The following is a 25,662-nucleotide window of genomic DNA, read 5'->3' as shown; positions in this document are numbered from 1 at the left end:
CCACGATCCTTATTGTCCTTCAGCCTGTGATGCTGTCAGATCCAGAACCAGACCAGCGGTGTCAGAAGTGGACTAAGGTTTCATTTCTTTGCTGCTTCTGGTTTCTCTGCTTCAGATCCTTCAGGTTTGAGGCTCTTCTGCTGTTGGAACTTCCTCCGGTCTGAGGAACATCCCGCTCTTCTGGATCCAGCTCTTCCAGCTGGACTTAGAACAATGAAAATGCTAGTTTAGGTCAGAGTCACTGAAAGACCAGAAGCACTACCGTCTGACCTCGGCTCCTCTGGTTCCTGTCGGTGAGCATGTCCGTCATGCTGCCATCGTGTTTTCTGTGTGGCTAAAAATTAAATAAAGATGTGAAACAGAACCTGTTCTCTCTCCTGATTGGCTCTCAGCCACAGCTGCTCAAAGGGTCAGAGTCAAACCGTGGAACAGTGAAGGAACCGTGGGGGTGGGGGGTATTTTGATTGGCGGGTGGGCAGAACTCAATTACTATTCTTACCATACTTTCTCTTTCTTAATGGGCTGTTCATGGAACTCAGGTCCGTCCCAATCCAGGCTTTGGTTTCTCAGTCCTGAATCCACAGGGTTGCATCAGACCCGTTCATGGTTCTGATCCGCAGTAGAACTCCAACGGGTCCTAAGGTGACGAGGCTTCTGAGGTTCTGCTCTGATCCGATCCTCAGTACAGATTTCTAAATCAAGTTGAGACAGAAGAAAATGGCAAAAACAGGCCTTTTAGAAATAAAAAGTTACTACCCCAATTTGCCTATAAATAGGCAAAAAAAAAAAGAAAAAGAAAATATCAGCCAATGGTCTTACCAAGAATTCTTATTTAAAAAAAAAGAATTCCAGTCATTAGCATATTTTCTCTAAGATTATTTTAAAAAACTGTCTGGATAAGATTATTTTGACAAATAAAAAGGCAATTCTCCTGGAAACGAAGGACATTTTACTTTCTAAAGATTCACTTTTTGCAGTGAAACAATGAACCCGTGGATGGGACACGAACACAAAGTGCAGAGCAGACACTGCACACTTGGCCATCGCATGGAAACTACAACAGACCTGTTGGATTATCCAGATCCAACTCTCACATCAATATCTCAAAAGTCAAATATCCGATAGATGGCAGCATCCTCAAAAAAGTCATTAAAAAATCATTCCTCATATTAAATTAAATATAAGGAACATCAAAATCTTAGAAGCGGGCGTGGCAGAGCATGCAAGTACAGTTACGTTTATTTAAAATTCAGCCTTTTCTGTGCAACAAGCATGAGGGTCTTGGAACTATTTAACCCAGGGGTCTCCAACTCCGGAGCCTCTTTTATTCACTTAATTGTGGCTCTTTAACTTTAAAGAAAAAAAGCAATTATTGCTATTTATGTTCAGATTTTTTAAACGGAGGTGATCTAATATCAGCAAAAGTACTTATTTTATTATTTTTTTTACCACTGATGACACTGTATCAAGAGGTCCTGAATGCTTCTCTACTGTTTCATTAACTAGCCATAATGATATGTTTATAAAGTTTATAAATATATTTACATGTATAGTTTTTTTAAACCCTTGCGGAGGCACGTTAACGTTGGGAGTGGGGTCATCTGGACCCCACAAGATAGCACAAGGGATATTATAGCATTCTACCTCAATGTTGTCACATTTATATTGAACAGTCATGATGAGCAAATGTCATGTTTGAAATGACTTTCCTGCGTTTTAAATTAAATAAATCTGCTGAAGGGCAAAATTAATTGCGAAAGGAACTCACCCGAACTGCTGTCTATGCTAAAATAAAATAAATAAATAAAAATGTGATCAAATAAAGGCATTAACTGCTACAAAAGGTAAATAGTGTTTTGCTCGGTTAGAAACTGGCCTCAAAGGTTACTGACCCCTGATTTGACCCCAAGGTGCTGCCCCCTGCTGGATGTTCAGTGAACCTGAAACGAGGGCTGCTGCCCTTAGTGGCCTGCAAACAGGTCAGAGCTCTGTGGCAGTTCTGCTCTAATCTCTGTGGCAGTTCTGCTCCAATCCTGTTCATTTCTAAATCTGCCGTTCGACAAACTCCAAAATGATACAGTCTTTGGTAATGGAGGATGTAGTGATTTATCAGCAAACATAAATATGTGACGTTTGGTTTTCTGAATGCACACTTCCACCTGGTGCTGCAGCTTTTTGACCCCCGATTGCTTTTCTGTGTGAGCCACACAGAGGCTGATTACAGACCAACATCCCTACATTTTTTTTTACTGTTTTTTAGGATCTTGAAAGTAACAAATTGTCCACAAACAGTGATGTGATGAAGTGAAGAAAAAGCCAGTAGTAGCAGACGAAAGCCCTTAGAGTTTCCTCAAGGATGAGGAGTGGACCGACCATTAAAGATGGAAGACGGCCCTCATCTTTAATTTTAATCCATCTTCACAGTGAGGAGAAGACCGATTATCGCTCCAAAAAACATGCTGAACAACACCAGAGCTATCCGGCTGTACAGTTCTGATCCAGATATCAGCTCAGACAAGGAAAACAAAGACGTTCATGGATCTGTCGTTCTGCACGGGGACGCATCGGAATGGAGCGGAGCAGGGAGCTCGAGGCCCGTTGACTGTAGCGCCCACGTCTCCGATATTTTCCAACAGCCTTTTTGTCGTCTGCTCTTCATTCACAGTGAGTTGAATAAAGAAATACTTAGAAATGCAATCCATCACAAGCCTAAGCAGTGAAGGTGAACCTGTCTGCTTTTATTCTAAAAGACTTGGCTTATGGTTCATTTAGAAAAGCAAATGTTCAAGAATAAGGATTTTCTGATTTCTTCCAAGAATTATTATCAGGCAGTTTACCTCTTTCTTTTTTCAGATTCAAAGTTGTGAAAAAAGCCACAAGTCTGTCTGTTCTGTTGGAGGTCATTTAACCCGCATTGATGATGCAGCAATGAAGTCTTTCTGAAAGACACAGAACTCAGGATCACTTTCAAATATTCATCAATGACTAACTAATTTGCTACGAGTCGTTTAGTCAATTGTTTGTGTCATTAGCCCCAACCGAATTATTTGGCACAGACGTTTTGTTAACAGGTGAGTTACAGGTTAACAGGTAGTTCACTCACAGTTTAAATTGGATTTTGACAGGAACTTAATTTCATGAGTTAGACACTTATTGTTCATTAGTCACATAAAGGGCTGTGTACAAGTTAAACACTGAGAAAGTGACAAACAGGATTTATAACACTTACTGTTTTATATGGTGTGATGGACCAGGCAAACGCAGGACAAAAGTGCTGATATTTAGTCCAAAAATAAATCCTTTTAACGCCAAATCAATTCAAAAACACAAAACTGAACATACATCACTGATTTGAAGGACCTATCAGCAAAAGATTAAGTCACTAACTGGTTACAGATGGGTTATTCCTTTATTGGTTGAATGCTATAAAGCAGTTTCACTTTCTTAATTATAGCATCTTCTGCCATGTTTTGCCGCTTAACTCCAATTTTTCAGATACTTTAACCTTTCAACTATTCAAATGTTCAGCTCTTTCAGCTTTTTCCAGCTATGACTTTTTGTCCTTCAAATCCTTGAACCTTTCCAGATATTCCAGATATTCCAGGATTTTTGTCTCCGTTGAAATACATGGGGAATCCTTGGTGCAGAAGCTCGCTGGTTCGATACCCGGCTCTGGCATTTTTAAAAAAAAATGTTTTTGTTATTGTGCTGTTTTCACTTTATTTATAGTCAACTTTTATCTTTTATTTCTTTGTTTTTTTGTGTACCAATTATTACCCTTGAAGTTTCATTTTTATTCAACCATACATGTCTTCTGGATATACAGCTCTTTCTAGTTGTTGTTTTTAATAATAAATGGTTAGTAAAACATTTGTTCGGTGACTTATTAAAGTGTAGGTTTATTTTTTCTGAGGGATAAACCAAAAGTCTCCCATACAGGAGCAGTTAGAGGGGTTTAAAAACTTTCATGAAAGTCATTGGAAGCGGAAGTGGGCGTGGTTTTCGATGACGCGGAGAAGTAGAGGTCCAATAGGCGCGCGAGCGCGGCGCAGCTCTGTAAACGCTGTGGAAGAGCACATCCGGCTGGGTCTGTGCGCGAGCGTTTCCTTTGTCCGCGAAGGGCGTGTTCGCTGAACGTCTGCCCCGCGCGCAGCTCCTGTCCCAGGTAAGAAAACTCACCCTTTTCCCGCCACCTGCCAACGTATGCGCGCGCGCGCTGGCCTTACTAAAGTCTGGAAGTTCCGTGCTCAGCTCGAGCGCAGGGGTGCGTGACTTTAGACCCGAGGGGGGAGTTCTGTGAGGTTCGGCTGCTAACGGAACCTGAACGAAGCAGTTACGATGAAGTTGGTGGTTTTAGAAAAGTTTTTTCTTAGAAGTCTCGCGCGCTCACGTTTGGTGGTGGCTTGTAGCAGACGCACGAGAGCGCGCGAGGCAGAGTGTTGTGATGGGAGACATTTGTGTGCAGAACCGCGTCAGTCCGCGAGGCTGTGATACTAATCTAAAGTAATCCAGATGTTCTTCACGGGAGAAGAAGCAGCTTCCAGCATGTCCAGAACCGAGATGGTTCCGCAGAACCAGTCAGAATCGAACCCAGTGAGATGAGGAACTCAACAGGTGGTAACTCATCATTATCTCGACATATTTCAAGTTTTAAGAAACGTTTTTTAAAAAAAACATTTTAAACTACACAGGATAAAGGAATAAATAGAAATAGAGCCCAACTGAACTGAGGTGAAGCTGAACTCACGTTGTATTTATACTGAATGGTTGAGAGCCTCAGCAGAACACCTGGGGAAGTCATTCTCCACCTGCACCTGTTCTGTTGGTGGGCCGGGTCCAGACCCTCTGGGTGGATTTCCAGCAACCAAACTACCTCCACCTAAAACGACTACATTCCTGTTCCAGGTGTACGCGTTTTTTCATAAACCTTACTCCTACGTCCCATAATTCCTTGTGTGTTAGCAGTGGGCCATTTTCTCCCCCAACATCAGTTGCAGGCGTTGACCCTACATGAGAACTGGACTGAGTGGCCCCTCCCCCCTGGGAGTACCTACTGGTTCCAGGAAACCAAACTCCCTCAGACTTCTATGGAGAAACAGCTGTTCTATTGGTCAGAACAACCGTTCTGGTTCTGATACCTTTTTAATAGGCCTGCACAATATACCGCAAATTTATCGTTATCGCAATATCCAGCTCTGCAATAGGCATATCGCAAAAGACTGCGAATATCGCAATAAATCGTAAACCCAAAATGTGTTAAAACAATCTTATGGCAGCTTGACGCTTTTAAATAATCAAATAAATCCCTTTATGCTTTGACCAATCAGATGGAGGCCTATTATGTTAGATGTTTGTCACCTATGTCAATGAGGGTCATTTCGAGTGTAATTTTAAACTGTTTCTAATGAAATGGGAATGATGTTTTTGGCATTTTTCTATTTTTTTATATACCGCAAATTATATCGTTATCGCAATATTAATCTTTAATATCGCATATCGCAAGTTTTCCTCATATCGTGCAGCCCTACTTTTTAACATGATAATCCTTTTTTTTTCATGATGATTTAGTGCAACTTATGCAAGTTATACACGGACCAATCAGAAGCCTGACCGTAAGCGGCCTCATGTCTGACGTCCGAGGTGTTTGCTTTCAAGTGTTGGTATTATGAAGATGCCATTTTTAAGCCAAAACAAATAAAATAATTGATTGTTTTCTAGGACGTAGTCTCTGTAGAACAGCAGGATTTCATTAGAATTCCACCTCTGAGTTGTTGGTGAAGAGTAAGACCCCCCCGCTGTCACCTGTTTACACACGCTCCCACTAGCTTACAGCCCCTCTAACCGCACATTAACGGTGCATCATCAGCGCCGTCCACTCGTTCAGTTTATATCCAGATTCCAGGAAAACAAAGACGTTCGTGGATCCATTTGTCTGACAGTGGACGATCAGAAGATTCACATTGACTTGTATAAAGAATTACTCAGGAATGCAATATTGATCTGAAGTTTTTTTTTTTTCAATGCAAGTGTCCTCCATCATCAGAAACAGGTACAAGAACGTGTTAAAAACCCTTTTTTCATTGGAGTGGGTGTTTAACGGCTCATAAATAACTAAAACGTTGCTTCTGAGGAGGACCATTTGAAGTCTTACCACTTCACTTCCTGCCTGAGTGCCCCCACCTTTTTATAGACACCTCCATGTTTCCTAAGCGTCCTAGCTTTAGATTATATAAAGCTATATAATCAGAGCTTTTAGAGTGCTGGTCTACTGCGTTTCGCTTAGCATAGAGTATCATAGTAGTAGGTTTCACCTCAGGTGAAACGTCTTCTAACTTTAAAAACTAAGTCCAGATGACAGCCCCTAAGCCTACTACTATGCTGGAATCAACCTGGATGAATGAGAGTCTTCATAACTTAGCAGAGAGTAATGCTTAACTTGACCAGCAGCACAGGGTAGCAAAGACAGAAGGGGGTTCTGCTGATGTGACAGGTCATTAAAGGGCGCCGTCCGGCCCAACGCCACCAGCCGTGAACGCGGAAACAGACGGCTACCACATAATAAACCTACAAGAGTTTCATGCTCCTACATGTTTGAAAGGCTGGAATGTAGGAAACTGAAGCCATGAGGATGTTTGCACACAAAGACTGTAGAAAACTCATCCAGAAACCTGCATGGCAGCTTCTGACAACAGCGCCCCCTGTCTTTATTTATCGGTGGTTCTGTTTGCATCAACTCAGTACCCAGGCTAACATCTAGACCACGGGACGCCAACCTTTACCCCTCAAAGAGCCATTTGGGTCAGTTTCCCACAGAAATGAAAACACAGGGAGCTGCAGAACCCTTTGGAAAGCCCGGTGTTTCCAGTGATGCTATTATTTAACTCCTTTTTAACGTTCCTGAAGAGATGTTCATTTTGTTTTGGATCCTCATTTAACAGATGAGAACTATTTACAGAGAGGCCACAAAACTAGCAAGTGTGTCGTCGTCAACTAGCAGTTAATCTGTTTCTCCAATAGATTATTGAAAAACAAAGAACTGTTTTTCTGCTCTGGATCAGGATGTGTTTTGGGCAAAAGCTGCATGTTTATTCTGGGATGTCTCGCCACGTTTGAGACTTTGTTGTTTGCTAATTCCTCTTTATATATATGATTCATACTGGTAAAGTCGTTGAAAGCAAATGAATCTGCCCAGGTGCCATTAAATGTACTGTTTTCTTCAGGAACTTTCATTTTCTCCAAGTTCTCCATCGTTGTCCAACCCGAGTCGGAACATTTATGGCGGGGGGGTCAAACTCATTTTCACCATCAGCATAGTGGTTGTCCTCAAAGGGCCAGATATAACTTACACAAGTAACTAAATGTAATGAAAAATAAATGTAACTACTCCTTAATGTTAAATAACTCATTATTTAGTTACTATAATTTTTTAAAGTGACAGTTGCATAGAAAACATGTTTGCTTGTTACTCTAACATAAATCCTTTTACATTTGATTCTGTCAGGTTAGGTTATATGGACAGTGTTTAAGTCCTAATGTATAGCCGCCCAATCCCATATTTCAAGTCCGATTCCCCCTAGATATAAATAAATACCTAATACTCTGCCCGTTAGTTTTTTGTTTTGTTTCATATTTTTTTTATAAACCTTTCCTGTGTACCGCTTGCCAACCGTAGTCGTCAGCACTGGGTAGCTGCTCCAGGGACGAGCAGCTCGCCTGGTTCCGACCCGCTCCAGGTTCAGACCTGCTCCCAAAAGTACAACAGCGGGTCAAACAGACGATTCTGCATGATGAGGCTTTTTTTCATTCTCATTCAACATGTCCTGTCTTTTAGACAAACTTTTCCTCCTTCTGCCCGCTCGCACATCCCGACGCTCTTAAGGCACCACGACAACCTCAGAACATGATAGTTATTTTCCAGAACCACAGGGATGAGAGACATGCGGCTCTGGAGCCGCAGGTTGCCGACCCCTGGGTTAGACCATTGACTGTGTATCAGAACTGGACTGAGTGGCCCCTCCCCCCTGGTGTCCAAACAGGAAGTGGCTCCAAGAAGCCAAAATCCCATAAACATCTAGAGAAATAAACAGCTGCTACTCAGTCATTCTATTGGTCAGAAGAACCATTCTGGATCTGAAACTTTTTTTTAACATAATCCTCTTTTTTTCTCATGATATTTTTATTATAAAAGTATAAACTGATCAATCCGATGCCTCAATAAAAGTAGGTGGTGGCTGTTGGCCGCAACGTTTAAAACATTTGATTGACTGATTTTGTGTAGCCCACCTTCAAGTGTTGGAGGAAAGTCTGTCCCTTCTCCTCTTTGAGTTCAAACCTGAGCTGGATTTTGTTCTCCAGCTGCTGATTCAGACCAGAACCGGCCCAGATGGAGGACAAGGCCCGCCTCTTCCTGCAAAAGTTTGTGCAGGAGTTCCCAGCGGCTCTGGAGAAGGACCAACCGCTGCCCGCCAGCCCCCAGAGCCGCCGGGTGTCTGAGGAGGAGCTGCCGGGGGAGAGCCTGGAGCTGGGGCTGAGGCTGCTTTCATCCAGGTACGGTGTGGGGGGGTCTGCTTTTGCTGCTGCACCCAGAATCTTCAGGCAGGCTGTTTTATTAAAGTCCCACTCCGATCATCTTTTCATCCATTTCCAAAGCGTTCCCGGTGGTCTTCTCATGATGATGATGCAGTTTTTAGCCTAAATCACACAAACCTGTCTAGGACCTAGTTTCTGCAGAGCGGCAGGAGTTCATTAAAACTTCACCTCTGAGTTGTGGCCGGGACTGTAGACGTGAAGTGAGCCTGGCGCCCCTCCCCTCTTCGTTACTGAGAGCTCTCTGTTTACAGATACTCCTGCTAGCTTACAGCCCTTACAGCAATGTTGGAGCTATCCGGCTGTACAGTTCTGGGCCGGATTCCAGCTCAGACGTGGAAAACCAAGACGTGAACTCACCTGCCTCTTTATTATTTACACCTGTTCAACTGCTGGTTAATGCAAACTTCTAACCAGCCAATCACACGGCAGCAACTCAATGCCTTCATGTAGACATGGTCCAGATGATCTGCTGCAGTTTAGAGCATCAGAATGAGGGAGAAAGGTGACTGAAGTGACTTTGAACATGGTTGTTGGTTCCAGACAAGCTGGTCTGAGGATTTCAGAAACTGCTGATCTACTGGGATTTTCACCCACAACCATCTCTAGAGTTTACAGAGAATGGTCAAAAAAGAGAAAATATCCAGAGAGCAGCAGTTCTGTGGTCAGAAACAGTGGCGGTTCTACCCTGAATTACTCCCCGGGCGAGACCCTCCTCTGGCGCCCCCCCCCCCCCCCCCCCCAATAGAGTCACTTTGTCCATTTATTGTAACTGAAAATACAGTTAGGAAATATTTAATCAAACACAAATAATCTGAAATAAATATTATAAACTACAAATCACACTAATAACACACTAGAATAAATGTAACTGCAGCACTAAGAACAGAAAACACTAACTAAAACCTAACCTTTGTGGCCTTCCTGATGCAAACTTGTCAATAACGTCATCATATGAAATCTGCTCCCCCCCTAATGATTGATACTAACAACAGCAGGTTAGTGAGTTGCTCCTGAGACATTGGTGATCTCAGGTATGCCTTGATCAACTGGAGTTTTGAAAAGCTAACAGCAGCAGCAGCAGCAGCAGCAGCAGCAGCAGCAGCAGCAGCAGCAGCAGCATGCTACCATCACAGCTTATTTAACATTATGAACTAATATACAACAATAAAACACAACAAAAACTTTGTGTTACAGCAGAGCAGACAGACACACGAATCATAACTAATGTTACAAGTTAAGGCAGAGCAAACATTTAAGAATAAATATCTTAAAAATGACGTTATTTGCAATATTTGGGCCTACTTCAGTTTTGGTCATGATAGACCAAACAAGAGATTTTTCCTCTGCAACGTTGTTGTTGTTGTTGGAGGGCAGGTAGCATTCGAATTTAGAAAACGTGCATCTAGCTATGCGATAATACCCTTTTCTTTGTCTCTTTTCTCCTCTTCTTCTCTTTTCTTTCTAAATTGGGCACCAGCTTTGACCTTTTTTCTCCATATTTCAGATGTTTCTGCATTTAGCATAAATGTCCTGACATAGGTATCAAGTCTGTCGACTAAACCAACTGTCATCTAAGTGAAGAATTTTTTTTGTTTTCCCATTTTTTATTTGGGCATTTCACACAAAAATAACCAAAAAAGCATGATTTTTTTTATACCTTTTTTATACCCGCAGCCCCCCCTTCGTCAAACATTTCCTGCAGAAGCGCGTGCAGCTGCACCCAGGGGCGCCAATTCGCTACATGGCGGCGCATTTTTTGTTTTTTCATCAAGCACTGAGCCGCGGCCCGCGACCGTTGCCCCCCTGGAAGAAGATCCAGCCAGGTTTGCGCATGCGTTTTGTGCTCCGTGCTCACCTCTCAGCCTGCACCCTTCACCCCGCGCCCCCTCCCTTCTCCTTCTTCACCCCGCGCCCCCTCCCTTCTCCTTCTCACACACATTTGCGTCTACTTCTCAAAGACAGGAGGGAGCGCAGCTGCGGGGCGGGGGCGCCGCCAGGTTTCAGGCTGTTACAAACTCTGTGATATAAGTAAACCAATAGTGGTGCATAAAGTATTTTACAAGAGCTGAGCCGCTGGCGCCGCCCCTCCGTCATTTTTCCGCCCCGGGCGATCGCTCGTATGGCCCGTGCCTAAAACCGCTACTGGTCAGAAATGTCTTGTTGGTGCCAGAGGTCAGACTGGTTCCAGCTGATAGAAAGACAACAGGAACTCAAAGAGCCACTGGTTCCAACCGAGGTCTGCAGAAGAGCATCTCTGAAAGAACAACACGTCCAACCTGGAGGCAGATGGACTACAGCAGTAGAAGGCCACACCGGGTACCACTGCTGTCCGCTAAGAACAGGAAACTGAGGCTACAATTCACACAGACTCACCAAAACTGGACCATAGAAGATGGAAAAACGTTGTCTGGTCTGATGAGTCTCCATTTCTGCTGCCACATTCAGATGGTAGGGTCAGAACAGAACAACATGAAAGCATGGATCCATCCTGCCTGGTATCAAATCTGCAGCAACTGTGTGATGCTATCCTGCATGGATCCAAGCGGATGCATCAGAATGAAGCGGAAGCACATTTTTTACGTCTCAACTGCATGCTTTTATTCCATCTGCTCCTGATTCACAACAATTTGAATTAAAAACGTACTCTGAAACGCATTATTATGCTTAATATTTTTATGTTCTCCATCATGGGACCACAAAAACATGCTTTTCATGGGAGTGGGTCTTTAAAGTCACCATCAAAGCAGTCTTCCAACCATCACTGTTCTTGATCCAAAGCGTTCTTCATCAATTTTAGAGGTCCTCTCCTCAAACCCGAACGTCTCTGCTGAATATTTACGGTTCTTTCTTCAGTGGAAACGTTTGTTTCTCACTGACACAGACTCTGGCCACAGGTTGGTGTTTTAAAGGGAAGATTGTTGATGTTTCATCAATCTGAGTTTTCTACTGCGTTCTTCTCCTGTTAGCATCAAAGTTGATCTTGGAACCTGGCGCGCTCCTCAGATCTGACTGGCTGTAAAATCTGGAGCTCGATGTTCTGAGACCCTCAGTTCTCTTCCTGCTGGTGCCGCCGTAACAGGAAGTCCTCACATCCCTGCCTGACGAAGCCCATTGTTCCCTGACTTCCTCTTTTAGTCGCAGAGAATGTGCTGCTGAAGCCCAGCGGAGGCGGGGCCAGCTCCTGGCCCGGTTCTAAGGTCCAGCTGACCGTTTGTGTCTGTGTGTCTACGCAGGGACGCTCCTACTGGCCTCAGCGCTCTCCTGTGCCGGGCCGCCATGACCCGGCTGCTTGCAGACGACCTCTCACCTTTCCACTGCAGCCGAGAGGCGGAGCCTGACAACGGCGAGGAGGAAGTCCGTGAGTCCTTTCAGCTTCTAGTGACAATACAGGCCCCACAGCGCCCCCCCCCCACAGACAAAACCGGTGCGCTGTAGGGGCCTCTATAGTCAGAAGGGGGTCTGGAGCGTGGCTGTAGAGGTCCATGCACTTCCTTCCAAGTTATTATGTAAATTGTACTTAGGTGTCATTTTTTTAGTAAGTTCATGAATGGCATCGTGTTCTAAGGCTCTTTGGATTAATGTGACGCCAAGACAGACATTTATAGGAACAGAGCTGTGAAAACAAAGAGTCTGGAGCCTTAAAAGTCTATGCAAACACACCTTTTTGGAGTTTAAAACTCACCGTCACGCACGACCACACAACACTTTAACTCTGGCTCTACGTGCAGAACGTGCGGCCATTGCATTGATTTGCATCGACTATGTAGAGAAATGGTAGAAACATATCATTTTATAATAATGTGGAACCCAGAGTAGTCTGGGAGGGGGACTGGGTTCTGTTTGCAGGTTTCTTTGGGTCCCCCCCCTCATCGTAGCTTTCTCTCTGATTCAGTTCTTCAGTCTGAGGCTGTGCAGCGAGTCTTCATCAACAAGATGATTGAGGTGGCGTTGGAGTGGAACCAAGACCTGCCCCCTCTGCCCCCCCCCACATTCCAGTGCTGCGTTCACGCCATCAAGAACGGGAGGAGGAAGATGGAGGACAAGCACGTGCTTTTGTCCGAGTTCAATCAGCTGTTTGGCGTGGAGGTACGTCAGGAGCCGCAGGTTCCTCCGCCATGTTTCTGTGAGGAGCCCAACCGCCACACCTGTCTGTCTGTCTCCAACCTGGACCAGGACGGTGTGCAGCGCGCCTTCTACGCTGTGTTTGACGGCCACGGCGGGGTGGACGCCGCCACCTTTGCTGCCACTCACCTGCATGTCAACCTTAGCCGGCAGGGGGCGCTACAGAGCAGCCCGGGCCCGGCTCTGAAAGCTGCCTTCAAACGCACAGACGACATGTTCAGGAGCAAAGCCCAGAGAGAGGTATGAGTGGGCGGTTCAGGGGCGGAGAACATGGGCTGTGGGCGGAGCTCCCTCTGGAAGTGCATGTCTTTGTGTTATCAGCGCCTACGGAGCGGCAGTACCGGCGTGGTGGTTCTGATCCATGACCAGGAGCTGACTGTGGCCTGGCTCGGAGACTCTCAGGCCCTGTTGGTCAGGGAGGGGCAGGAGGTGGTGCTGATGGAGCCCCACAAACCAGAGAGGGAGGTAAGTAAGGACGGCTGCAGGCTGGCTTAGTTCTGGAGCAGGAAGGGCCCGAGACCCGGTCCAGGACTGCAGACCTTGTGAGCCCAGCAGCTGGAACTCCTGCATGTGACGTGTCCCCCCCCCCCAGGATGAGAAGCAGAGGATCGAGGACCTGGGTGGATGCGTCACCTACATGGGCTGCTGGCGCGTAAACGGCACCTACGCAGTCTCCAGAGCCATAGGTGGGTGGTGCCAATAGGGTCAAAGGGCATCTGTGGGTCGGTTCCGCCTCATCGGTTGGGTTTCCGGGGTTTTCTTCCCCCTCCAGGTGACTTTGACCAGAAGCCCTACGTGTCTTCAGACGCCGACTCCTCCACGGTGCGGCTGCAGGGCAACGAGGACTACGTGCTGCTGGCCTGCGACGGCTTTTTTGATGCAGTCCAACCTTCGGAGGTCCCCCAGCTGGTGATGGGGGCCCTGCAGGGGCTGCCCCTCCCCGAGGAGGCATCTGAAGCTCAGCCTGACGGTGGGACGGGACAGACCGTTGCTCAGAAGCTGGTCGCTCACGCCAAAGAGGCCGGATCGAGCGACAACATCACCGTCCTGCTGGTGTTCCTGCGTCCACTGCCGGATCTGGGCTGCGCCACCGGGGGGCGCTGCGCCTCGCCGCAGTCTTCTGCAGAGGCAGCACCCTTACGCGGGGAGGCAGAGACCTGAGCGGCCCGGTTGGCGCCTGAGCAGCACCATGTTCAATGCCATACAGAGACTATTGAGGGAGTTTCAGCAGGACCAACCGAGCCCAGACCGGCTCCTCTGGACCCCCCAGAACACCGGTCCCTCATGTGAAGGACTGTCTTTAAGGCTTCATAAGTTGTTCTCCCACAGAACCTTTCTGCATCAGCAGTTCTTCAGATGTTCAGCAGCTTCTGTTTTTCTCTGTCCAGTTCGACTAAATATGTTTGAACTGGACCAGACCCGGTTCAGGAACCGCCCTGAGAAAAAGCAGCGAAAAACCTGAATGTCTTCAGAACCGCTGATGGAGACCTGCAGAGGTTCTGGGTCTTTGAAAGAAAAGCTCCTGCATGTGGGCACATTTCCCCTCAGCACTGGCTTTGCAGAAGTGGTTCTGGAACTTGGAGGTTCTGAGCGGTGCAGTTCTGAGGTCCGGCCCACTGACCTGAAATGTTCCCTTTAAAGATCACAAACCCGGTGTGGAATTCTGCCGCAGACCGCCTGACTGAAAGGTCACATAGTATTTGGTTCCGAAGGGATCCAGAGATTTGGACCAGAACAAGGTGAAAGGATGAATTAAGCTTCAGATCTGGGCGGTTCTTTCAGAATATCCCAAATGTGTCTGACGGATTCGGACTCGGCCGTTTGGTTTGTCTTCAGGGCAGAAAACTGCAGCTGTCCTTCAGTTCTGATGCCTTTGACCTTCTCATTAAAGAGCTTCAGCTGCATTTCAGAGACTCCTCTTTGGCCCGTCTGACACGTTTACATCAGCTTCCGCGGCCAGCAGGGGGCGGCGGCGAGAAACGTCCACTTCCCGCCTGAATCAGCATCTAAAAAACAAACGACACTTACAGGAGCCAAATCCGCCTCACAGCTGACCACAGGGGGATTTTTAAGCAACCCCAGCACAAATATGCGCTCCATCATTGTGACGACGGACGTTTCAAAATGTGCTGCATCGTCACAGGGCTGCCGGCCGGAGCCTAACCCGGCTGCTGGCAGGCGAAGGCGGGATGCGCCCTGGACAGGTGACACAATCACACACCCATTAAGCATTTTTTTATATTTGATACTAAATACAAATGGCAGGCTGGTGAGGAGAGCCTAAACAGCTCTATGGATGCCTGTCTGACCTATTTTATTTAGAATTGGTTGCCCTGGTTACAGAGAAGAATAATGACTTTAACCCTTGTGCCGTCTTGTGGGGTCATCTGGACCCCACAAGATGGCACAAGGGCTAAGAGATTCAAGGTCAGTAGTTAACAATCCACTCATTTAAACTTCTTGCTGCAGACATGGGAGTCTTGGTTCACGGTTCCTGCTTATCGGTTTGAATCCCAAACTCCCTCCGCTTTCCCAGACTTCTCCTTCCTCCAGACGGCATGTGGGGAAGAAAAAAATCAATCCCAACACGGCAGCCTTCAAAAAGCAGTCTTAAAAACAGCCGTTTGGATGATAAGGAAAATAAAGTGCAGACATCCAACAGCTTTTTATCCGAATGTGTGATATTTGTGTTTTCTAATGCTACAAACGCTTTAAAACAATAAAGAAAACTCTTTGGAGGGGAACAGGCTGAAGACTTGAGTGAATAAGCAGTGAAGAATGAGGTCCTTGTTAAATCAGCAGCACCATCAGTTTCTGGACCCCCCCCCCTATGACTGCTGCAGACGTCTCCAGACACCAAAGTTTCATTCTTTTGGTTCAGACTATGTGCCAAATATAGAAATGTTCCATCCAGGAATGTCCTGTTTGCCAGCAACAGCAGGTTTGACACCAAAATCAGTCACCACAGCACATCAGATTAAAAAAAACACATTTAATAGAGTTTCAAACAAATTAAAAAACACACAAAATGTCATAAATGAATATTTGACAAAATGACTTCTAATAAAGCTGTTGAAGTTCTCTTTGCTGTAATTCTCTATTTTATTTTATAGCAGAATTGATAAAGATTCTGTAACATTTTTTGCCATTTCAGAAAAAAGGAAGAACCCAGAGGAACAAAAACTTCCTTCAATTTCTGATCAGTGACCACAGCACATCAGATTTAGAAAAAAACACATTTAATAGAGTTTCAAACAAAGTGAAAAACACACAAATGTCATCATAGCTTTTTAAACAGTGATCTCACCTATCCTACATCATTTTGAATGATACCTTTTCTCACTGTGAGACGTTCACTTCATCTGAATTGTTGACAGACTTTCTGGCAGTGAGCATCAGGATGTGTTTGACTCTTTATCAGCACAATAGAACCATTCAAAGCTTCTTACAGCAGAACTGAAGTTTCTACATGTTCAGTAAAGGTTCTGTAAATGTTATTGAAGTTTCACTAATGAAGCGGCTCCAGATTCTCCTGCAGACTGAAACTGAATGAAGTGGCCTCTCCTAAAAACAGAAGCAGATACTTATTGTACTTTTTTCCCCTCTTTCCTGCAGACATCCCATTTCCCAGAATCCCCTTCTTGTCCAGTTTTGCTTCAGGCATCCTCGGTGAGCAGCAGCTCCTTATATCTGTAACGTTGGGTTCATGTTTGGGTTTAGCTTTTTTTGGGGTTTTTGAATATATTTTTTTCTTAGTGTTGAGGTTTTGATTTGCTTCCACATCTTTGATTCCTGTCGTCACGTCAGGTTTTGGTTTCAGTTTTCACAGCAGTTTCTGATTCTGATAATCAGCTTAGCTTTTTTGTTGTCCAGGTTTTGACCTATTTTGTCTTATTTTGAAGGTCAGTCAGTGTTCATGTTGAAAAATGTCTATGAGCTGTTCTGCTGCCAGTCATCTGCTCCTCACACCAAGTCAGGAAGTTCATGAATTTCCGAGAAACCTTTTCTGCAATACAATAAAAGATTCTTGCTTTTTGAAGTTTACTGCAATGTGAGGTTTCATGTTTACACGGTGACGAGGCGGCGTGGAGGAGCGGGTTAACGGCAGGTCACCATATTTGCTTTAGAGAAGCAGAAGTGAGAATTTGGTGGGAGAATTCCACTGAGAAGCTGCTGAACACATTGGAGACCAAAGACCTCAAACGGCACGACGCACTTCTGCTTTAAGAACCACAACTGGAAAGGCGGCTAAATATTTGGAATATCCCTTCCAAAAGGTGAAGCCCATGAGACAGAAGTCAATGATAAATCAGCTCATTTTAACGTCCTTCTCCAGAAAGTGTCAGGATCATTTTTAATGGAATATATATGAGTTGGTTAGACTTCATGTTGTGTTTTCTGTTTACAGTTGGCTCTGTTTTTCATTTTGGTGTCTTTACCTCTCAGCAGATAAATGTTGGCCCATTTAAGTGTCTCCATGAACCCGTTTAGAGCAAATCTCCCTCGTAGGGTCGCTAGACGAAGAGGGGTTCAAATTCCCCCACATGAAAATTGAAAAGGAGGTCTGCCACGTTTACCAGACTAATGCAACGCAGGTTCCATCCCAGAGCCAGGTCTAGAGTTCTCAGGCGCACGAAATGGAATCTTAAGAAAGTACAAGAAAAAGCAACATTTCACCCTTGTGCTATCCAAGGCACTTTAACGTTGGGAGTGGGTTCATCTGGACCCCACAACCGTTCTTGATCTTCACTGGTGTCCATGGATTACATGAAATCCTCTCCACCTTTATCCACCTTTGTCATGGTAGGGAGAACACGTCAATGGAAGGGTGGGGTCATCTGGACCCCATAGGATAGCACAAGGGTTAAAGAACATCTGGCAAAAGCATAAGATTGTGTGACTTCTTTCTAAGGGGCCCGGGCTTTTTGCAGTGTGGTGGCCAGGCCTCTCCCACAGGACCCAGGTGGGTTCAGGCGGAAAAGACTTTGTGATACCAGCTTCCCATGGGTCCAGCACCTCCTACAGAGAGCTGGCGGTCAAGCGTGGACGCCTCCAAAGGAAGGAGCTTCAACCATTGGGAATGCCTCCTCACCAAGTGCGAAGGAGCCAACCCTGAGTAGGAGGCTGAGAAGTTTAGAGATACAGATTTGGTCAGCCACCATTTGTCTGGACTCGTCTCAAATGTGCTAAAGAGCATCCTGATGATCCACAGGAGGATTGGGAAATGGTTATATGATCAGATGAAACCAAAATGGAACTTTTTGGAGAAAACAGAAATTGTCATTAGAGGAGAAATAACGCTAAATTCCATCCAAAGAACACTATACTTAGTGTAAAGCATGGGGGTGGAAGCATCATGCTTTGAGGCTGTTTGTCTACAACAGGACAATTGATCTGTTTTAAGCAGAGAAGGAATGTGGGGATGTGACGCTGACATACTGAGTGAAAACAATCAGCAAGTGCATTGAAGATTTTATTTAATTTTTAATTTTTATTTGAAATGGTTTATTTCAAGCAATTAAATAGGAACAATACACAAAAATAATACAATCATCAGTTATACATTCATACAATAACTAATCAAACTTAAGATAATTAGACATATTAATAAATACTGCTTGAAAGGGAGTGGAAGGAAGCGAACTTATATAATCCCACCCCTGTTCTACTGTAACCATTTTATTACATGATTTATCAATATCCGGTTCATAACCTTTATCAGACAGAAATAAGAATCCTGAAATATCTATAAAGCACATGACAAACATGAATTGCTTGAATTATTTTCTAAAAAATAACTTTTAGAAATCAACTAGCAAATGCAGATCAGTTATCCAAAATATATGCAGATTATTTTAGTTATAAAAGTCATTGATATGATTAAAAAATAATACTATATCAGTAAAATAGACATCAAAAGTTAAAAATATGTGCAAAATTAAATTACATTAGGAAAAATCATGAATCTATGTAATCAGTTTTTTGGAGCAAGTGAGGTAATATCATTAAAAGTCAATCAATTTAACCATTTTCAATAATTGATTAATCATTTGTTTTATTATTATTATTTTTTTGTATTTTTATAATAAAAGAATGCTGTGAAGTAAAAATAAAAAGGCTCCATATTTGTTGAAAGACCAAGGCTGGTATTCCTTCTTCTGCTGATTAACAGCCGTTTTTCTATAAACAGAGTTTATAGTTCTCCTTGATGTTATGATAGATAAAGGTCCATCTCCTTCTTCAGCTGATATCAGCGGCACTGAAAGTTGAGGTCAAATTGTCTGCCGGTCAGAACTTTGCTGAGAATCAGGTTACTTCAGACTTTTGGAGAAAGTGATGAATCCAGGCGTCATATTTCTTGAAATTATATTTGACTCTTTGATTCATTAGTGCATGTTGGTTCAGACGTCTGTGATCAAACACTTCTCATAGTCCTTCATGGTGTTCACAACCAGGACCTTGGACCGGTCCGGTGGACCGAGTGGTTTGACGTAAATCCTGCAGCCTTTAACCCAAGTGTTCTCGATCTGCTTCTGCTTCCTGAGGAGCCTGGCATGTTTGGCGATTTCAGCATTCCTTCTGGTCAGATGGTCGTTCAGATATGCAGCAGATCCCTTCAGATTTTTCCTTTGATTCATCAGAGCTAGCTTGTGTTTTTGATCCACAAACCTGATCAAGATCGCTGGTTTATCCGTCTCCTTTCTCCTGGGGAGCGGGTGGCAGGTCTCCATGGGGTTTAGATCCAGTCCAGCCAGTCTCCAGATCTCAACCCCATGGAAAATCTCTGTGGAGGGAGTTGAAAGTCTGTGTTTCCCAGCAACAGTCCTAAAACTTTACAGCTCTAGAGAAGATCTGCATGGAAGAATGGACCAACATAACAGCTACAGTGTGTGAAAACCTTGTAAAGACCTACAGAAAACGTGTGACCTCTGTCATCACCAAACAAGATTTCAAACAAGTAATCCAGGTGAACTTTTGTCATTTGACCAATTGATTATTTTCCACCATAATTTGGCAATAAATTCTTAAAAAATCAAACAATGTCATTTTGTGGATTCTTTGTTTCTCATATATGACGTGTTCTTATAAAAGTCACAGCCATCTTTTTAAAGTGGGAGAACTTCAGAACTGGTGGCTGACTGAATCCTTTTTTTTGCCTCGCTGTAGTTGTTCCTCGCCTCCACACATAGTTTAAGCTCTGAAAGCCACTCTTGGTGTCCTCTTGCAGGTGTTTGTGGATGATGCGTTCAGGGAATCGGGAAAAACCGGTCGTCTTTCAGCTGCTGTTTCTCCTCTGAGAATTTCCTCCTCAATGTGGAGACGAGGCCGCTGTCCCAGGAAGCATCTAACTGCTTCAGGGCTCTGACAGTTACAAACGAAAAGCAAACATAACTAATGGTGTTTGATCAATTGCTTTAAGGGGAGTGGGAGGAAGCAAATTTATACAAACCCACCCTTTTAGCGGTCCAAGTGCTGATTTTTCATCCAGAAGTCTTACTATTATCAATCAACAAAGATAAAATGTTTATTGATTACAAAAAAAAGGCATGGCATTTTTCCAGAAACCATTGACACATGTCACACTTCCAATAACAAAGTGGAATACTTTTTGATTATAAAAGAAAATGATTATTACCTTATTTTAGAATTGGGGAGGAGCATCAGTTCTGGTCTGATGGAGCGTGGAGCGATGTGTTTATCAATGCATGGTAGAAACTGAGAATGTGGAGAGATCAGGTTTATTATTTTGAAGAGTTCTACTTGATAATCATGTTTCCATGTTTGAGTTCATAAAATCATCCCAGAGAAAGTCTCTGCTTCAACTTCCGCAGGGAAAGCTGCGTCTCAATCTGACGCCCGTGTTTGCATCTCTGACAGAGTTTGAAGCCAAAGCCCCTCCTCCACCTCTTTACCTGCTTTTCCTCTCTTCCTGTTTACCTGTTCACATCCTCTGCAGCTGAGAGTTGTTTCCCCCGCGCTCCTCAGCGTGTCCCACAGAGAGCACAAAATACGGTCATCATAGGTTGACACGATAGTCGTGGCGCTCCAGCGCCGCACAAGGATGAAAGAGCCGGACGCAGGTTATAGCGGGGATAGAGCGGGTTAAGCAAATGAATGGAAGAAGGCGGCCCGCTGAAGAAATATTCAATATTGAACACATTTTATTATTAGTCTGAACTATCTTTTATTTAGAAAAATCTTTTGTTTTATCAGTCCAGTACGAAAAAAAACATAAACAAAAGCTGTGTTGGGCGGTTTTTGGCTGGGTCTGGCGGTTTTCAGATGACTTTTGGGCTGGAAAACTGTGACTCTATCTGGCAACACTGGCGTGAACTCTCAGTCTGTCATCAGCGAGTTGGTCTCTGCCCCACGGTACGTCAAGTTCCCGGCAGAAGACTGGAGTGTTAATTGAAGCCGCCCCGCGTGCCTCTCCCTGTTATCAGCTCTGCAGGCAGGGCCGGCCCTGGTCTTCTGGGGGCCCTAAGCGAAATTTAATTTGTGGGCCCTCCAACTGATCAGCAGCACCAAAAAAAGCAACTGTTGTTGTAATATAAATGAGATCTCTCTATTAATACATTTGTGAATTATTGTTGCTGCCGAAGAATTGAATACAGTAAATTGTCTGCATGTTGGATGCACATTTAGTGGTGCCAAACAAATTTTAAATGCAAAGAAATAAATATGAATGACAAATGTATATAGATATACATTTTTTAATGTAACATTAGGCACTCAACAAATGACATTCACAAAACTCCAACTTATTAAAAACAGCAACTTAATACCAAATCAGATAACGATAAAACAATCCAACATAAAGAAAACAACAGCTCACTGAGGGGGATTTTGGAAAGTCAGAGTCTTTTTCAGTCTGAAAAGGACCTCTTTGCACCAAATCCATTCTTACTGGATCAGAGAGTGTGGTTGGCCATTCAGCTTGAACAACTGGGTTTGAGGTACCGGTAGGTGGAATTTTGGATCCAGTAGCTCCTCTTTCATACACGCCTCTCTTGGAGCCTCTGGAACATAAGATACAGAACTTCAATAAAAGCAAACAATGAAAAGTAAAACAGTCAAATGTTTCCCCTTTCAACAGTAGATGTGGTGACAGCAGTTTCTTCTGCAGCTAAAAAACAAGAATTATAATTATACAATAATCAATGATAAAACTAATAAAATACCTAAAGCAGAAAACTACTAATAGTTTAGTGGCTCGATTAAAATCTGTGTGCAGGTTTTTCACAAATTCATGATCTTTTTATATATTTATGAGATTTATTGTTTGATTGTGATATTTATTAATTTAATTATGAACAACTTGGGACTCCATTCTCTTCAGCTGCTGTTTATGAACATAAGGGGTTATGCAGACACTGTTTTTTTTAATTACTTTACATTCTATTAAAATTACCTGAGATGACATCTTCAGTGATGTCAGGAACATCTTGGGATGTGGACGCTGCACCACCTCCAATACTTTTTGAGAGCAGAAGAAACTGCTGAGACGGAACTGTGGAAAACATCCTCATTATGTAGAATCAAAACTGCAAAATACAAATAAGAAAAAAATGTACCCATTTATAAATAATAAATGTGAACAATATTTTGAGTATAAATGGAAATTTAAGCATTTATACACGTCTTTATCAATTATTTTGTATGTTCATGATTTTAAAATTAGTACATTTATTTTGTTTATCATTTATAAATGATAACATTCATTTCCTATGTATTTGGCAGTTTTGATTCTCCATATTTCATGCTAATGCAAGATTTTAAGACACATTCAATGTTGAAAAAGTCAAACTACCTGACCTGCTATAATAAACAGCAGTTTTTTTAATGACATAAAGCTGAAAATGCAGAACGCACTAAATATTTGTAGCAAAACAATAACCAATACGATAACGTGAGTTAAACATTTTTCAGCCACCATAATCATCATTATTTACTTTTCTCTGCTCTCAGCTGTTTTAGAAGGTCATGTCCGACCTCATCTTAGAAACTTGGGTATCAGAATTATTTTCGAGTTTTCCATTGGAAATGACGACAAAAACGGGGTCGTTAATGTGCAATCTTCACCTCGGATCGATTAGTATTTTACGTAAATCGCGCAGCTGCATAGAAATACTGGATAATGTAAAAATAAAGCCCCAACATCCTCCAAACTTACCTTGTGACTGATGTTGAATTCTTCATCTTTTTTCAGCTCCTAATGATGGATAAAGTCTCTAATGGCATGAAGTTGTCTTGTTGTCGCTTTGATCAGTGTGACAAAATGTGCTCGTTTTTTTCTTTTTCCCAACTTTATTGAAATAAAATGAGCTCGTAAATACAGTGTGCCAGGCTCAGATGCAATGATGTTGACCAATCGCTGCTAAGAGGGGCGTAACGTCCTTTTTTGGGTTGCCAGATTGGTTCGGGTGTGTTGAAGGGGGGGATCACAAAAGTGCAGGCAACTTTCTCTTGCACAACATTCAGAGCGCACGCTGGTACGTAAATTCTATGAAATTGGTTGCCAGGTTTGGGTCTTTTTTGTTTATTTTTTTTCGCCACTTCGGGGGCCCTGGTAGTGACGGGGGCCCTACGCGGCTGCGTAATTCGCGTATAGGGAGGGCCGGCCATGTCTGCAGGTCTCGCTCGATAAATACGAGCTCATTACGAAGCTGTTTTTTACGTGGCTCGCGCTTCGTGCGGAGCCAGCAGCGCCTTTGAAATGGCATGAAAAATGAACAAACTAAAATAAAATTTAATTATTATAAAATACTCATTATTTTCCAAAGTCACAGGGAGCCACAACAGATGGATGAAAGAGCCACATGTGGCTCCGGAGCCATGGGTGGTCGAACCCTGCTGTAGGGACACTGAGGAGCTTGAAGGAGCTATTAGACTCTACATAGACACTGGACACTTCATTGTGTGTTTTAGTGTTAGTTTTTATCTGTTGTTTTCATTATGATCGCTTGTTTTTGAGCTTTGATAACAAATAATTTCCCTCATTGTGGGATCACTTACAGTTCCATCTTCTTCTTCTAAATGAATGACTCCATAGTTGGTTTACATTCTTCTACTGTCAAAGTGAATATTTGACAAAATGACTTCTAATAAAGCTGTTGAAGTTCTCTTTGCTGTAATTCTCTATCTTATTTTATAGCAGAATTGATAAAGATTCTGTAATATTTTTTGCCATTTCAGAAAAAAGGAGGAACCCAGAGGAACAAAAACTTCCTTCAATTTCTGATCAGTGACCACAGCACGTAAGATTTAGAAAAAAACACATTTAATAGAGTTTCAAACAAAGTGAAAAACACACAAATGTCATCATAGCTTTTTAAACAGTGATCTCACCTATCCTACTTCATTTTGAATGATAGCTTTTCTCACTGTGAGACGTTCACTTCATCTGAATTGTTGACAGACTTTCTGGCAGTGAGCATCAGGATGTGTTTGACTCTTTATCAGCACAATAGAACCATTCAAAGCTTCTTACAGCAGAACTGAAGTTTCTACATGTTCAGTAAAGGTTCTGTGAATGTTATTGAAGTTTCACTAATGAAGCAGCTCCAGATTCTCCTGCAGACTGAAACTGAATGAAGTGGCCTCTCCACTGGTTGCTGGATCAGCTCCTGGGACTCTGGCTGGGTTCAGACGTCCTCCCGGACGTGGTCTGGGGTCTTCTGGGGGCTGAGGTGGAGGTCTGAGCGGCTCCAGTCTGTCCCCCCCTGAAGCAAGAAGAAGGTCAGTCAGAAGGAGCAGAACCCGGACGCTCTGGTGCTGAGGTGAGTTCTGCAGGGTCCGTCAGAACCTGCAGCTCTCCTGGTGGTCCTACCTGCTCCACGTCAGGATCTTCTTTCCCAAACGAGACTCTGGATCCACACATTTCTGCTTGTTTCGTATTGTGATTCTGGAAAAGACAAGAAAGTCTCAGGATGCTGCAGAGAACTAAACAAGGACAAGAACCAGCCCAGAACCGGGCCAAACGGACTCACATGATCTCAGTGTGTGGACAGAAGGGGTGCGGTTCTGTGACCTGTGGTCTGTCCTTGATGGACTTCAGAGTGAAGAAGCGTGGGACGTTCACGAAGCCGTTCAAGCACCTGCACTGACGGGCCGGGCCGGCCGGCTGTCCTGTGGGAAGAAGAGACCAAACCCAATTAGCTGCTGCTCTCTGATGAGGAGCGTGCACAGCAGCACCGTGCACTTACCTCGTGCACAGAGGAGCAGCAGGCAGCTGAGAAGTGCGATGAAGACTGCTTTCATGGTGATGCTGTCCTCAGACTAGTGCTGAGAGGGTGGACGCTCCCGCCTTTATAGCACCGGAGCGGTTTCACTTTCTCTGAACCTTCCTGTTTCCATGCAGCGACCCGATTCACAGAACCGTCTCTGCTGCTGCGCTCACTCAGGCAGCACAATCACTCTTAGTGGAGCTTTGGGTCCGATTTAGTGTCAAATCAGCTTTTGACTTAAGACAGAAGGAGAGTACAAGTTAAGAAATATGATGGTATTGATCACACAAACAGAGAAAAGGGGTTCACTGAACCCCCAGTGAAGGGAAAACTGCATGGAGTGAACTGCTTCAGTTTCAGTTTCCAGCAAAGTTTCACTTTGTTTGCTCTTTCCTCTTTCTTTCAGAAAGCCCATTTCCCAGAACCTCTCTCTGGTCCACACAATGGCCTCGTCTGACACTCTGTGGGGGGGTCAAGCCCCTTTGTTCATGTCAGCATTTTCAAAGCTGGGTATGATTGTTCAGCCCTCAGCCTGTATTTCTCTACAGATGCATCATTCTGCCACGGGGAGCCCAGAGAGCTCCCAACCGAAAGACGCGGTCCCCCCAGGCCTTTTCCGGATCCTCATCTGGCTCCTCTTGATGAGGAGGAGCACTGCCTCCACCCCGAGCTTCTCAGGGTAACACAGTAAACATGTAGTTATCGAACATGTGTGCAGGGGCAG

At 44.0% G+C, this 25,662-nt stretch overlaps 2 protein-coding genes and 1 long non-coding RNA gene across 5 annotated transcripts; 1 reads left to right on the top strand and 2 right to left on the bottom strand.

Annotated features, from left to right (window-relative positions):
• Nucleotides 1-4,008: 4,008 nt before the first annotated feature.
• ppm1f (protein phosphatase, Mg2+/Mn2+ dependent, 1F) lies at nt 4,009-14,615 on the top strand. Of its 3 annotated transcripts, none has more exons than XM_004072956.5 (8): nt 4,009-4,165; nt 8,356-8,547; nt 11,823-11,947; nt 12,482-12,675; nt 12,763-12,951; nt 13,033-13,176; nt 13,304-13,397; nt 13,484-14,615. In XM_004072956.5, the coding sequence occupies exons 2-8, from the start codon at nt 8,384-8,386 to the stop codon at nt 13,870-13,872; spliced, it is 1,299 nt and encodes a 432-aa protein (XP_004073004.1). In that variant the 5' UTR covers nt 4,009-4,165; nt 8,356-8,383; the 3' UTR covers nt 13,873-14,615. The 3 variants fall into 3 exon arrangements, with proteins under 3 accessions (XP_004073004.1, XP_078808579.1, XP_078808578.1); XM_078952452.1 differs by lacking the exon at nt 4,009-4,165 and adding an exon at nt 4,421-4,614; XM_078952453.1 differs by lacking the exon at nt 8,356-8,547 and having other exon boundaries at nt 4,055-4,165.
• A 6,794-nt stretch (nt 14,616-21,409) lies between these two features.
• On the bottom strand, nt 21,410-23,333 carry LOC144994378 (uncharacterized). The gene is made up of 3 exons (XR_013657903.1): nt 22,886-23,333; nt 22,124-22,222; nt 21,410-21,731 (listed from the first exon to the last, which is right to left on the bottom strand). It is a non-coding gene; the product is annotated as an uncharacterized LOC144994378 (long non-coding RNA).
• Nucleotides 23,334-23,975: 642 nt separating this feature from the next.
• LOC144994490 (growth-regulated alpha protein-like) lies at nt 23,976-25,080 on the bottom strand. The gene is made up of 4 exons (XM_078952451.1): nt 24,918-25,080; nt 24,702-24,840; nt 24,542-24,616; nt 23,976-24,434 (listed from the first exon to the last, which is right to left on the bottom strand). Exons 1-4 carry the CDS (start codon nt 24,970-24,972, stop codon nt 24,332-24,334), a joined length of 372 nt encoding a protein of 123 aa, XP_078808577.1. The 5' UTR covers nt 24,973-25,080; the 3' UTR covers nt 23,976-24,331.
• Between the last annotated feature and the right edge of the window lie 582 nt (nt 25,081-25,662).

The sequence above is a fragment of the Oryzias latipes genome, chromosome 9 (assembly GCF_053564925.1).
Source record: "Oryzias latipes strain Hd-rR chromosome 9, Olatipes_Hd-rR_3.1".
Lineage (NCBI taxonomy): Eukaryota > Metazoa > Chordata > Actinopteri > Beloniformes > Adrianichthyidae > Oryzias > Oryzias latipes.
The sequence above is the reverse complement of the archived record's forward strand: the minus strand, read 5'-3'. Positions and strand labels throughout refer to the sequence as shown.